General features: G+C 29.3%; 1 protein-coding gene across 1 annotated transcript; it reads right to left on the bottom strand.

The window, feature by feature from the left end:
• Positions 1-11574: 11574 nt before the first annotated feature.
• On the bottom strand, positions 11575-14809 carry LOC111038187. Its single transcript, XM_022321183.1, has 2 exons — positions 14534-14809; positions 11575-11598 (listed from the first exon to the last, which is right to left on the bottom strand). The coding sequence occupies exons 1-2, from the start codon at positions 14807-14809 to the stop codon at positions 11575-11577; spliced, it is 300 nt and encodes a 99-aa protein (XP_022176875.1).
• Between the last annotated feature and the right edge of the window lie 1384 nt (positions 14810-16193).

The raw sequence follows: 16193 nt of genomic DNA, 5'->3' as shown, positions 1-16193 counted from the left end.
TATCGTTCGTTTGATTGTTTATGAACTCAATAAACTCAATAGGTGAACGAACAGGGATTAAAATATATGTTGTTGATGTTTTTAATAAACTGATCAATTCAAAAGACTGTGAAGACTGCAGAATATGTTCATGACTATATTAATGCCATTTAATTACGTATAAAGTCGCTTAACATCAATGCCTGGAAATTGCATTTTTAATCTTTACTATACGTTATGTATCCATCTAGTACCTATAGTAAACAAAACCCATGATAAGCTATTACCATTGATTGGATCCCTAACAAGCTCCACGTTTATGATGTTATATTTTTCTCATAAAAATATTAATTTACCGGAAATGGTTTGAAATAAATAATAAAGATTTGCAAAAAAGTCGCGTCTATACAGCAATAATAAACTATGACCCCTCGGTTTTTATCAGTTTTTGTAATACCTACTAAATAACAACGACTGTAGAATTTATATTATGTTATGTTAAATATTATATTAAATATAAATAAGGCAAGAAAGGAAGTTTTGCATTAACCGTGTCTATATTAAATCAGCTGTCGTCATACTATTTTAAGTACCTATTTATTTTGTACACCCATTATCCATGTTAGTTTGACGGCTCTACGGTTGGTATTGTTGTTAAATAAATAAGTCTGGATGAATATCATAGTAATACGATTAGTAAAAATGTATTTTGACCACAATAGTTTAGTGTATATTCTAGTTTACACAGAACACCTATATTTTTGTAATCTTATTTAAGGATTTTCGTATTATTATTACAATTGCAGTTCTCTTGAATTAGTAATGGTTGACTAAAGTGCAATAATCTTCAGCTTATTTTTATGACAGATTTAAGATGACGAGTTAATAATAGACCCGCATAATGAACTGCAACTCGAGTTTAAAAAGTTTTTTTTGTGATGATTTATTTTATAATAAGCCTTCTACTGTTTATCCCGTTATTTAAGACTTGATGACATAATAGTTGTTATCCGACAGTTTAGTTCAAAAATATTAAATTATGTACCTAGGTATTAATGTATTTAAAATCATTATAATAATTGAAATCATTAAAATTCATTACAAAAATACAAAACTATTTACATTTATAATTACATTATATAAAAGTCTTTATCTGTATAAGAATTTGTATTTAAACATTTGTTCATATAATAATTGTATTTAAGGTACGATATTTAAATATAGGTACTGTCTAATATAATAATTATTATAATACACTTTTATCAGATACCTATATTCTGCATTTTATAATATAGGTAGCTCGTATTATGTACACTTCTATCTGATTAGTAAACCTATATGTGTATTATACAATACACAATAATTATTTGGCAATTAAAATGTTAAATAAGAGGATAAACGACACAGCTCATACCTTAATTTAAGATATTTATATGTAAATTGAATAAAACAAATATTTCAGTACACATTAAACTCGCAATCAGATAATAATATAAAAATAATTACAAACCATATATAATTGTATAAACAAAAATAATTTATTATAAAATTAATATCAATTCGGATATGTACTTACGGGCTACGGCCTTGAAGCATTGGAGTAAGACAATATTGAAAAACACTAGATTTCAACAAAAAAGCACAAACAAACTATTTAAATTATTCATTCTTTGATTAGATGGCTTAAGTATATTTTATCGATTTGTTTGGTAAAAAAAATAAAAGTTTATACAATGTCACCATACAACATAAAGAGGAATTAGATAAAATTAATATTTATAATGTTTTAAGGGGAAATTAAGAAATATATATCAAAGCTGTTAGGTACAATGGCCATCTTTAGACCTATCTTTAAACCTTTTTAAAAGTACTGAATAGTGAATAGAACTAATTTTCTACAAAGAAATCTTAACTAAATTTGATAATCAAAAAATTTGTCATTTCTTCTACTAGAAAAAGGTTATCTTTAGTTACACAAAATAAACAAATATAAAAAATATGTAACAAATATATGTTTAACAAGCCAACATTGTAAAATCAGTTCATCAATCGCTATACGCTCAGAATCTGAAATTAATTGTTAATCTTATATAAAAATTGTTTAAAAATAATTTGTCCGCTTTGTAAAAACATGACTTGAGTTTTCCATTTAGAGTAATTCATATGACTATAATGTTATGACAAGTAATAAGACACTATTTGATTGTTATTAAAGTAGTTATAGTGTAGTGTATAATATTATAATAACGATCGTTTAAACATCTATAAATTAATTTTAACCTAAACCGGATCGTTATTACTTAAAAATCAAATGTAATTTTGTATTTTGTGTGTAAAATAATAATAATAATAATAATAATAAAATACCGTGAACGTTTGCATGTGACGGTAATGTGGCTTTCCGTAACGACTGCGATGATACGCGGCAATGAATTATCTTTAACAACTTTCAAAAAATTTGGTATCAATCAAATTTATACGATATTTTTTATTGAAAATAATTAAATATATATATTAACAATGCACTTATTATATTCGTATAGCAGTGGTGCAGGTATTGTGTGTTTAATACTTGTAAAATATCGGAGGTGCCCCACAAACTTTACCACTAAAAAGTAAATAAGAAAAAAAAAATTTGTAGCTGAGTCGTAGACGGATTTGTAGAAAATTAACTAAAGATTGCTAATGTTTTGTTTTAAAATAAAGGAATTTGGTATTACTATAGACGTACGAATAATTTGTCTACACGAGCCGTTTCGAGAAATGAAACATTTCTTCGAATTTTATAAGTAGGTACCTATATTATTTATATTCTATATAATTCGATACATAACGTCGATACTCAATGATCGATCACATCATTGTATAAACGTTTGAAGTTTTTACCTAGTGATATCGTATAGACTATATTATCGATATTAAATATAAATATGCGTATAGCGCATACACAGGCTCTATGTCAACATAAGCGCTGTCGGCTAAAGTGTAATAATATTTAAATTGATTTCTATTTTCGAACTCTATTTTCCAACTTTATATAATCTGCTTAGAGATCGGATATGAATAAATATATTAACCAGTCATCATATTGCATGCTGTATAGCTATAATGTTAATGACACATATTTAATTTTCAGGGAAATAAATGTTCGCGTTCGGGATATTGAAATGCGATAAAACGATCAATCTAATCCAACCACACAATATGTATATTGGAAACAACGTGGAGTCTGTACCCGAAGCCGAAACTGGAAATTTAAAATAATTTATTTGGTAACTACCATGTTAAAGTTGTTTTATTACTTTTATGCATTTAAAACTCTTCTGCGATGTTTTTCGTATACGTGCAAAGTCACGATCCAGTTGACGTCCGAAGGTCGTGATCTTGACTCAGGGGTGGAGTGTAATCGTGTAAGGGAAAGTGTGATATAGGTGCAAAGATAGGTGTATTCACAAATCATAATGTCACGGAAGTACTTACCTATATCTTTTGTATAATACAAATTAATAGTAAATAACATTATAATTATAAACATAACTAAAATAACATATCCCTATTTAAAAATGCCATAATAATATAATATTAATAAAATTATTTAATTCGATTATCCAGAGAGAAATAAAAACCCAAATTGAGGCATATAGGTTATATATGCTCTTGATGAAAACTAAATAAATAAATATATTTTTTTAATAATAATAATAATAATATATATTTGCAATAATAATATACAATTCATTTTGGGTTATACTTAACAAGTTAACATATATATAAATATCATTAAAATAATAAATATCCTATTGACTTTACATGATCTTCTACCTACATAATTTATAAAATATTATGATAATATTATATTTTAATGTTTATGCATAAAACCGTTTGAAATTTGAATACTTGTCGAAATTAATATTATTTGAACTTTATGAATATTTAATACGTCAGTTCTACATAGGTAATCTTAATTGGTTATTGGACATATTTTGTAAGTAACAAATATGTTTTATTTTTTTTTTATTTCAAGCTTATGGTAAGTAAAAAAAAATACTCTCAATTTCAATAAAATGTAGCTGATTATAGGGACATAATATAATATACGACGCGAATATTATATCAAACTGCCGAGGAATGTTCTTTTTACAATACTGAATACACGATTCATATGGCCACGATATAACAGCATATCATATTATTGACATAGGTACGCATTGATCCTATTTCCTGCACACTTATAATATTATGGTATAATTGTAAACATATTTATAGTGTATATTCATATAATATATACATACATATATATATAGGTATATAATATATGTACACTCATTATGTATACATTATATATATATTTTGTATCTTGTATGTAAATTGTTGTAGCGTGATATAATATTATCATATTTTATACTGGTATGCCTACGCACAAGTGCTCTGATATGATAATAATAATACGAATAAGTATGTTAAGAAATAAAACATTTATTCGGTACACAACGATAGTATCGTCAAAATAAAAATAATGTGTTTCGTCCGTGTCCATATTGTATGCACACTATAAACATAATATTATACCATTGATACCATACCTGCAGCAATAAAATATATAATAATATATTATATTTTTACATTATGTACACAGCTTGCAGTTATATATTATTATTACTATTATTAATAAGTATTACCAGTGCCCATCGGATGTCTGATGTACATATTAATATCATACATTATGTACATTATATATTATAATACGTGTACATATTTTTTTTTTATTAAATCGCGAAACAATTAAAAACACCAATGTCTATTTATAATATTATTATACTCTTGTAAAGTTATTCGCTCAAGAGCATATGTTTACGATGTCCCGCAGAATATAACTCGAAGCTCATAAGCGTTATTATAATAAAATTCACTTGCGCGTGTATACATAGATAAAAATCACCCGAAGGTTTCGAACCGCTGTAGTTGAGGCAGACCGCGAAGTTCGCAAATCGCGTACGTATATAATTATTATCTGTTCGACAAAGAGTATATTATTGGGAAGGTATATATTATTATTATGTAATATAATATAATATACGCAAGTAGAAAAATAACCGACTACGCCGATCCGCATATTATCTGAAGACCACGTCGGCGATCGCAGAATATGCGAATTGCAGCACGATAATAATATTATATATTATTATGTTTTGATGTTCACGTTACATATATTTTACGTCTTTATCGCACGACAGCGATCGGAAAGAAATACGTATATAATAATAATAACAACAACAACAGTGTAATGCCCACTAAATCAGCGTTTATTCGGTTCCGGTCGTGGAAGCATAATATATTATTATATATTTACATCATACATATGATAAGTACCTATGAGCGTCTTCCATATATATATATATATTGTAATGAGGTATATAATACGCATCTGACTATAGTATAACATCATATTATTGCAGTGTTGTATAGTGCGCGCACCTGTGGATACGTTTTGATGTTGTATTAAAGTCGCGGGCTAAACGGTAGTTGAAATATATTGCGGTGTTTATTATTCGTATGCGGTCGTCATCGTATTGATCCTTATTAAAATATATATACATAATACATCAATGTACGCCCCTCGTACTTTATATGTATATTATATACTCACGTTATACCTGTGTATCGGTATGCGATCATTGCGTGGGTGGTCCGAGCGGATAAGAGCGGTCGACTGTAATAATCGTTACACTGGACGACATAATATTATCATAATGTAATAAACCATAATATTCGCTATACTATATATAATATAATATGTATATCCAACAGATCATTCGGTAGGTATGTCTGAACAATAATAATTAATAGTAGTCGCGCGCGAAAGGTCATTAGGATAATATTTTATTACATCATAAGACCGCAGCAACCACCGCGTGCATATATTGTGTGTATCTACTGCGTACAATATTATACCATAAACGCATTATATATACCTATACTAAATATTGCCTATATATACGTTTATCATACTTATATATCATGTATACCTACTTCATTTATATATACGGCGGCGGCGTATGTATATACATACGTATTATAAATAGTGCTGCTGATGAACTTTGTCGGGTGAAGTAAATGCGATACACACACACACACACACACACACACACACACAACCGTCGTCCGGACTGACGCGACGTGACCCGTGACGAGTTAATTTCACGTTGTGGGCGCCTGCTATATATGTATTTGAGTATAATATATATATGTATATGATATAACTTCCAAGTCTTATAAGAGTACATATTATCTATATACAGCTCGGTCGCAGGTCGTGTCGGCCGACTGGTCGGTCTCGGACAGAAGAAGCGCACGTTCGGCGAGCGCGTTAATTATATACGTATTATACTAAGTATATATATATATATATATATGTATAGGTACTCTAATAGTCTAATATATTATTATGTACCCAGGTAGATAGTAGGAACGGTGTGTCGGTATCGGGACGGTGAGGTATATTCCGAGATCGGAAAGGAAACCAGTGTTAAACTCCTCACACATTATAACACCTGTTTACGATGCAGTTAAAGTTATTCGTATATATGACAGCTGGGGTAACCAGCGATACGATAGTATTTGTAGTTGTGAGTCTCGAAATGTAATGAAAAACATGCAAGAGCCGAGGAAAATATAGGTTGGTCGTCGATAATTTATATCGTAAACGAAATAATTATGCATATTATGTAACAAAATATTTAATAAAATTGTGGAAAACCGAAACAATATATAGTAATAATGTACAATTATGGTATATGGGATAGTCTCTATAATATGATACATGTTGTTGCATTGGTAATTATTGCAGTTTGTGTCTCGTGTTAAGACACTAACCACGGTTCGGCCACCGCCGGTATAATATTGATATAATTATTTCGATAGTGTCGTGAAACATTTCGTCGCCGTCACACTAGAAATTTGTCATCGTATTATAAACGGATAATGCGTTCTCGTCGGATCTATGAGTTTCGGCTATATATGGGTAAGTATAGTAATTATGTTTGTATATATAAATATTATGAGGTACCTTTACCTATACCTACCTACCTATATCTACCACCGCCGGTGATGTCGCCGCCGTATATTTTTTTGGCCGATGAGTTGTGACGACTGGTCGGACCAGACCGACTGGTTACGGGCACTACTCACATAATATAATAATATATAATATTGTATTATGTATACCTTCGCCGACATCACTTGAAATTTGTTTTTATTTCGCACGACCGACCGCCGCCGCCGTCGATTTACGTATACCTATAATAATAATATTATGTGTATCCAACACATATGATAGGGGCGAGGATATACGACGGTGCTGTAGCAGTACCACCTATATGCGTATAGTGTACTTATGTATGTATATTTATTATGTACATATATACACGGTTTTCTAAATAGGATCGGCCTCCCATATCATTATAATCGTTTCGATGCGACGATGACCCGGAGTGCAGTGATCTTGGAGGCAGGAAGTACTTCTACCCAAATACATTAAAACGCACTCGTATTTCAATATCTCATATTATATATTATATATATATATACACACATTACACACACACATACACACACACACACACACACACATTATAATATTATAGTCACTTAATCCAATTACAGCACCTAGCTGCCGCCGTCATTTCCCAGCAGTCGGCGAGGTGTACTCACTACGTATTTACAAACCCAAATGCACGCTTAAGATATAATAAACGCGAGCGCCTTGATCGATTACCGTGGCGACCGATTTTCGCACCCATATCATTGTGGACTTTGGTGCGCGTGGCTTATATAATTTGTAAGTATAATGATTTGATATGTGCTATAGTAAGTTTAATGCACAACTCGCTCGTCTAGCACTGCATCTGATGCAGATCACTATTATATTATTGTAATTTTTTAATGTGGGTAAACCGTGACGGTCGTCGCGCAAACTGCATCGTAATAAATGCCGTGCACCGCATCCGTACACAACGATACATATGTATATATGTGTGTGGTACGTATAAATTATATAAATTATATTTGCGGTGCGCGCCCAATTATAATTCGCTTCGCAATTTTGATTTTTGGGACGACCGCCAGAACTGCAGCCATATAAAGTTCACCTGCAGTATAATTTAGTTGCATTCGTGTGTATATAGTAACAATATCGTATACGCGTTTATGAGATATGAGGTAGGTGTGTGTGTGTGTGTGTGTGTGTGTGTGTGCGTATGTGTGTATTTTATGAGATATTATAATATTATATTATATAGGTACGGGTACACCATTGACTGGCACACCCGCCATAGTTTTGTCACCTCTGCTACAGTGTTATTATCGCCCCGAACCATAAATTCAGTGTAAAAAACTCGACAAAGGCTGTAATATTATAATATGTCATTTGGTACCAGGTATACGGTCGTGTAGATCTAGTAGGTTTTATATATATAACGCGTAACCGTACATTATATATCACATACTCTTATAGGTAGTGTGAGGAGACGTTTTAACAAATTATTTTAACGCCCACCACGTAATTATTATTTCGCCTCGTCGGTTTTCACTGCTGTATATTTTACAGAAACACCCGGACTTTGAAAGTGACGGGTCTCTTCATTATGACTGCATGTTATGTCACATATATTATGACCTGTTATAAATTAATGACTCGCAAAACGGTTATTAAAAATGTAATACATGGAAAATCATCGTATTATATACTGTATTGATATTACAACAATTTAATAATTTAAGTATTTGCATTCCTATGTTAATCGAACAAATACAGGAGAGGAGATTGAGATTTTTGAAAAAATTTTCAATTTAATCCAAGTATCATATTAGCACTAAGTATAGTCTTTTGGTAGAACACAATTAAAAATAAAATATACATAATAGCTTTATATTTCATGGTTTTTAAGCTTCTTATCTCGTCACTATAATATACCTAATCAATGTGTGAAGTGTATGAAGAATTGTGACGAAAGGGATTTAAAAATGAATATGCCATCATAAACCTCACCTCCCAAGTGAATTGGGTAAGAATGTTTGAAACATTCGACCGTAGTTAAAAACTAGTTATACGACGTGGTTATAATGACTGTATATAATATGATTTAAATATAATATAGTTATTCATGGAATACTGAACTGGTTTACTGCTGGTGTGGATAGGTAAAAATCAACTATTTAGCCTATTTTTTTCTTTTCTTTTTTTAATTGGTATACATATAATTAAGTGTATTCTAAATACTAATATGTAATCTATATAGGAACGCAGCATCGGTAGGTATACATTTATATAACATACGAGAATCGCAGAAGCGTGTAAATGTAGACCCAACAGCTACAGCAACAGTTGAGTGAAAATAAGTGAAAATAAAATATTCCGTTGCGGTATAATTGACAATTCGTAAGTTGTTTTTCGTGTAATAATATGTATATTGTAATACTATATAGACGTGTTTTTGAATACGTGATGAATTCGACTATTCCACAGAGATATAGAAACCGAGAGGATTATAATCACGACTAGATTGTCTGACTGTAATTTTACAGAACATGACTGTGACACTTCTTCGCATATCGAATTTACTGAATTTAATAGTTTTTCTATTTCACGAAATTGATATTTGCGTTATGTGCGTATAAAATATATAATCGCGCTGATGAGTTCTTCGGCAGACGAGATCGCTGTAAGATAGCGTCTTGTCCAAACATTATGTAATAAAATAATAATTTTTGATAGAAATCGGATATTATACACTAATATGAATTACCTGCAGCTAGGCGTACAACACAGATTCACGCTTTCCGGAGAAAAAAATACTTTAAATAATAATTTTAATCAACTATCCAGAGATAAGGATGTGTTACGATATAGGTAGATATATTTTTACCCCTTATTGATGCGTTGGCATAAATAATTAATAGATATCGTATACTGGCGTAAGTAAATATGTCTGACCGGCTATACTATCTTCTTATTAGATTATCTACTTTTACATTCAACGTAACTATAGGTATAATCTGGTATTTACATTTTTTTATTTATGTGGTGACCACTAAACATATTCTACGATGGGTACTAAAGAGTCTAAATTTGTACTCGTATATTACCATTGTAGTGGATCTCACTGTAAGCGAATAACTCCCTAAATACTATATAGGCTTGCATAATAGGCACCTACCTGTTACACAGCGCAGTTAAGGAAGGAAAGAAGGTTAAAGAAGGCCGGACATTTAGTGACTATATTCTGATTTGCGTATTTTTAAGTTAAATTTATATATTTTATAATTATTTTAAATTTCATTTAATTTTCTCGTTTATTTTTTTTTACTACTTAACGATCAAATATTATATAATAATTGATATACCTAATATACATAAAATTCTTAAGCTTAAATTAAAAAAAAAAAGTTGTAAGCATTATCCGTGGGAAATTGTAGTAAAACTATGTAAAAGTAAAATTTACGATCGAAATAATAACGATTAGTAAGTTTTAATAAGCACGAACTTAAATCAATATGATTTTATGGATCTACCTAAATTTATTTATGTTTCTGTACAGAGTTGTCATGATTTGTATACAGAGAGAGGATATATCTTTAAAATGATTGTATATATTATTATATATTATAATATATTATACATATACCTATACAGCTAAATAATGAAGTAGCAAACTGGTATTTCAGTGAAAAAAAACATTTAACTAATGGATGTAAACGAAAGAAACAAATATCGGGAAAAAAATTTTTAAAAAAAAGACAGTGTAATTTGAATATTATCGATCGACAAAATTTTTTTGTAATATAATATTTTATGTATATTATTGATTTGACTGAATTTCCGATATCTATGTGTGCTGACAATTAATTGCATCCGATTGTATAAAATAGTCATTGACTCGAGGTCGTGTACCTTCAACCTACTAATATTCGACGAATGTGATCAATGTGAATTTTTTTTCATATTATACAATTTAAACGATCGCACATTTGCACGTACCTATACATCAAAATTCGAAAAATGCCTGTCTCGAGTGGTATTGGTAATTTGCCAATAATACTTAAAATAAACAAGAGAAACCTAAACGTAATAATATCACATAAATTTGTAATTGAATTTATATAGGTACTTTTCCTGTTTTGAGCTTCTTAATTTTTTTTTTACTAAATGCGTTCTGCTTATTATACTACACTCATATATATTTCAGCCGACGTGCTCTGGCTACTATTATTTATTTATTCGCGATTTTGTATAGGTGCTTGACATGAAATTATAAATCAAAAGAATCATCATAATAAATTATTATTTATCACCATCGTGTAGGTATAATATTATACATTTTATTAATACCACTATACATACCTAATAATTGTTTAAAACATTAAAATGTTTATAGTCAAAGTAATACAGAAATAATTTATAATAATTTTTTTTTTCGAATAAATCGTCGCGTGTTATTTGACTTAATCACAATATTAAATTTTTTTCAAAAACCTGCGGAAATATATCTTATCACTCGGCAATTTGTTCCGAAGTCGTAACGATTTTTCGACAGATGATTACGTTTTCAGTTCAACCGGGATCTATAACAAGAGTGTTTCAAAAACGAATATTATATTAAAACAGTTTAACTAATTACTAGTTTTCGAATGATTATTTAAACGATTTTGTTTTAAATGCAACGATATACGCGTAGGAGTATTATAAACAGCAGCTATGCTCGTGGAAGCGTATCTATATGCAAATATATAATATTAACGTTACGTTATATTATTATGTTCAAATAAACTTATTATACTTATTTATAAATAGGTATATATAGCTATAGTTTTATCACGAAATTATTTATTAGATGCATATTATACATAATATTATATATATTTCTCTCAGGAAATTTATAATTACATTAATAAATTTGATTCAACCTAGTGCAATTTTATTAAAAATCCAATTTTAAATGCACGTTTTTAAATCAAATTTAAAATGTTAACCATTAATATATGAAACATAAAAAATATTCTTAAATATTATTATGTGATCACTGCACGGACAGCCGAAAATTTAACAGCGGCGCAACTATATATATTATCGAATAAAGCTGGGAAGAAAGCGGAGCGTGGCATCGGCCGGCCCCCCGCATTTTGTTTATAATATAGTTTATGTGGACCCTACGGTCGCCAACAGCGACCAAAATTATGCAAATGAGTTATACTCGGATACCTAATAAATATTATCAATGGGCAAAAATTTCGAATGATTTAGGACCACCGGGTACATAATGGGTGATTGGCAACTGGCAAGTTGCAAGTGATTGCAGAGCACGTAAAGCCGTGAAGTAAAATGGTGAAATTTACGTGGCACACCTGTTTTTACGAAATACATTTATTCAGAAAGTAATTATTATTGTTATGCAGAAATTTAAAAATGTCACTGATTGTTTGTATTGTTGTATAATATTTATCATAAACAAAGACAATATCTTATTGTCTTATAACGATTTTCATAATTTTTTGATTCAATATACACTATAGAATATATATATACTTTATGCTCGATTTTAAAGATACTCAAAATTAATTTTAATACATGCAGGTAACTAGACAATTTTAGTTTTTAGATTTGAGTTCAATATATATACTATAATATATTAAATTTAGTACAATTGTATTATCTAGATAATTTTTCTACGAATATTAGGTTTGAAAAACTTTTTTGTGAATATAGGATGCACCGCATGTGGCAACGTCCGAAAGACGGTGAGTTGTGTGCATACTAAAAGTTATATTTTAGACTTTGGAGGTGGGGAAGAATATGTTTGTTTTTTTTCCTGTTTGTCATCACCTATGAAAATGAATCTAAAATAATACATTTTCAGTAATTTTCAAATGCAACTTGAAAAAACAAAAAAATGTTTTCAATCAATTTTTTTTTGTATTACTCGAAAACTTATAACCGTAGATATACTACATTGAATTTAAATTTGTTTTTTTTAGCTAACACACTTTGAAATTATTTGTGTCCACATTCAGATTCAGAACATCGAGGAATTGAGGTATATCCATATCGATCTACGGCAAATAGACGTAGCCGTTTGGACGTGGCCGTTTGGATGTGGGGACAATTGGACGTAAAAAAAAAAATTATAAATTAAATAAATATAATATTATTATAATAGATCATCTTCAAAATATATTTAAAAAAATTGAAAATAAATTGTTCTGGTTTATGCTTATAAATTATAAAACCATTTATATTATATGTTCATAATATATAAACTAATGGTATCATATAAAATCGAACCTTATCAATATTATTATTGAATTTTAGTCATTTAATTCATTAACATAAAAAAAAAACTTCTTAGATAGGTATTTTAAATATTATATTTTGGATGTATTATGATAATTATTATAAATAACTTTTTTTGATATCGTATTTTAATTGTTGGTGTACCTATAATTGTAATAAAAAATTGTTTTGGATACATTTTTAATTTTAATATTTTATATACTGAATCATTTGTATATTCGTTTTTGTTTGACGCATAAATAGTATAATAAATATAAATAACTTATTAATTTTATTTACTGATTTAAAATTTTGATTATATTTTTTTGACGTCCAATTGTCCCCACACCCAAACGGCTACGTCCATTTGTCCTTCTTCGTATCCATATACATAACTATACGAGTTTCAAATACGCAATATATAATGAAGCATAGAATAATTATTGTATTAGATCAAACTAATATAAACACCAAATACCTAAATACAGCCTTTTTTTATAAAATACATCATCGGTTTACATACATATCGATTTTCTACAAACACCTATCTTTATTATTGTCCATATCTCTGCAACATATATTTATACGATAAGCTAATATTATAGAGACGAAGAACTGGGAGCATTTAAAAATAATTTATTATAATATGCATATTGTTATTGCGGATTCCAGACTGGTAATATAGAAAGTGTGATTAATCCGGTTAATTAAATACGGAGTCGGTGTTTTGAAGGTAATCAATGCAACAACATAAAATAATAATAATAATTGGGTTCGTCATCTAACTGTCCATGCTTAGTAGCTACTAGCTATTAAATTATATTAAACGATATCGAATACGTGTAACGTATATAGGTAATTAGCAGTATGGGCGTGAGTGTATTAATGGTTGCGAATATTATTATTGGTTTATTTATTGTACATATTTTATAATTATAAAAGTTAAATTCGTGTTATGATTTTACAATAGTTGCGGGGTGACGGTCGATTATTTTTTATATTTTTCTTGCATATTTCGTCAAAATTGTCGAATCCGTTAAGATGTACGAGTTATCAAAATACATGGATAAATTAAAATTTGTTGAAACTATAAGCAACTATAATAGGTACACCTAAGTTTGATATTATAATCGTCAACACATGATGAGATTTGAGAAAATATGAAATAAATAATTGTATTATAATTAGACCACTTATATATTATGTGGTGTGTCGAATATAGGTACTTACATTGATCCTTTTTTTCTTGTAGATTGTGATCGTCAACTTTTTTATCAGCCGTTTTTTCGTTTCTACGTGCATCCCAGGCGGAGTACTGGGACGAAGTTTTGACATGCAATTTTCAAACCAACTTTTTTTCTCGCGTATGTTTGTCGCTCGATCGTTCGAATACACATATTTTCGCTCCTTTTTGTATACGTCCACCAAAACCTTTGATATCGGCACGCGCACTATCGTGTTGGGTTCTGGGTCCTCATTATACCAGATACCACTAAACGGCCACATTTATCAGATATATCGCAACAGTCTTATGGCTGAATATTATGTCAAACGTAAAATATAATTTTAGAATCGTCCATTAAATTACGCGTTTGCTTGTTTACTAACACGATCTTAGCATATAATTATAGCCATAGTGACACGCGTTAAAATAATTATTATGAAAAAAAAACTTTACAGCCGTATATACATACCTAATATTGTATATGATACATAGATATTGCATTATACCTATCCTAATGGCAAATATATGTACGAACACAGTTGAGATGTCTCACGCTGCTGCAGTCTCGTAGGTTTATTTCTGTACGATGATCGATCGATTAAAAAGGTTTCCGATATTTTCGGAGGAACCACAATATCTTAATCTATATATACAGCAGCGAGTTTGCGTATTATAATCAATGTATATAATATATATATATAGACGATGAGTGGAGATAAAAAAAAAAACTAACGAGCTGATTAAGGCATGTACTTATATGGTAATGTATTTTAAACTAATCGAATCAGATTATGTTCGATATAGTACATAAGCGTTAAGTCGTTATTGTCGTTGTATGATATTATGAAATTCAATTTTGGAATCTCGCAGCAGTAGTCGCATTATGTTGACCGATCGATGTGTATTTTATATTATAGCAGTGTTTGTAAGTCACTACTCTCAATGTAATGTGCTACTCTTACAACGCCACATAATAATAAAAAGCTCATAAAACGCGGTTGCGGGAACCTTATTACAATATTACTATAGTTATCCAGGGAAGGATTGGTATTCCTTTTGATGGATAAGTTGTCCGGGGGTTTGAACAAGTAAGGCGTATTATTATATATCATGATATATTATGTTTTATACACCTCGACGCAGTGTATTATACTATATACTAGATATACGTGTATTAATATAATTGTGTAAAACGATAGAATAACATATAATTTTAATTTTACAGCGTATTTAACCATTATTGCAATGTTTATGTTTTACTAATTAGTAATTATGCGTATTCTACAGTAACTATACGAAAATAATAATAATTTATCATCAATAAATTATAATATTATTTAAACATCAGAGTACCAGCTGTATTTTAAGTTTTTACTTTTGGAGTTACAAATGTACAGTATATAACAATAATAATTATAAAATAATATTATTTAGGTACGGACACCGGATTAAGTGAATTGTATTTATTTATAACTGACAACATTGTGAGTCGACATCGCTGTTAATTTAAACCGTAAATTTATTAATTAATTCAATATGGAAAAACTTTGTATATATATTAGAGATAAATTTTTTTTTACATTTTTTATTAAATAAAGTTTTACTGACGTCCGTCATCTTAACTTATTATTGTTGATGAATAATTTTTTTTTTACATATAAAATT

Source organism: Myzus persicae, unplaced genomic scaffold (assembly GCF_001856785.1).
Source record: "Myzus persicae strain clone G006 unplaced genomic scaffold, MPER_G0061.0, whole genome shotgun sequence".
Taxonomy (NCBI): domain Eukaryota; kingdom Metazoa; phylum Arthropoda; class Insecta; order Hemiptera; family Aphididae; genus Myzus; species Myzus persicae.
This window is presented reverse-complemented; position numbering and strand designations above follow the sequence as displayed.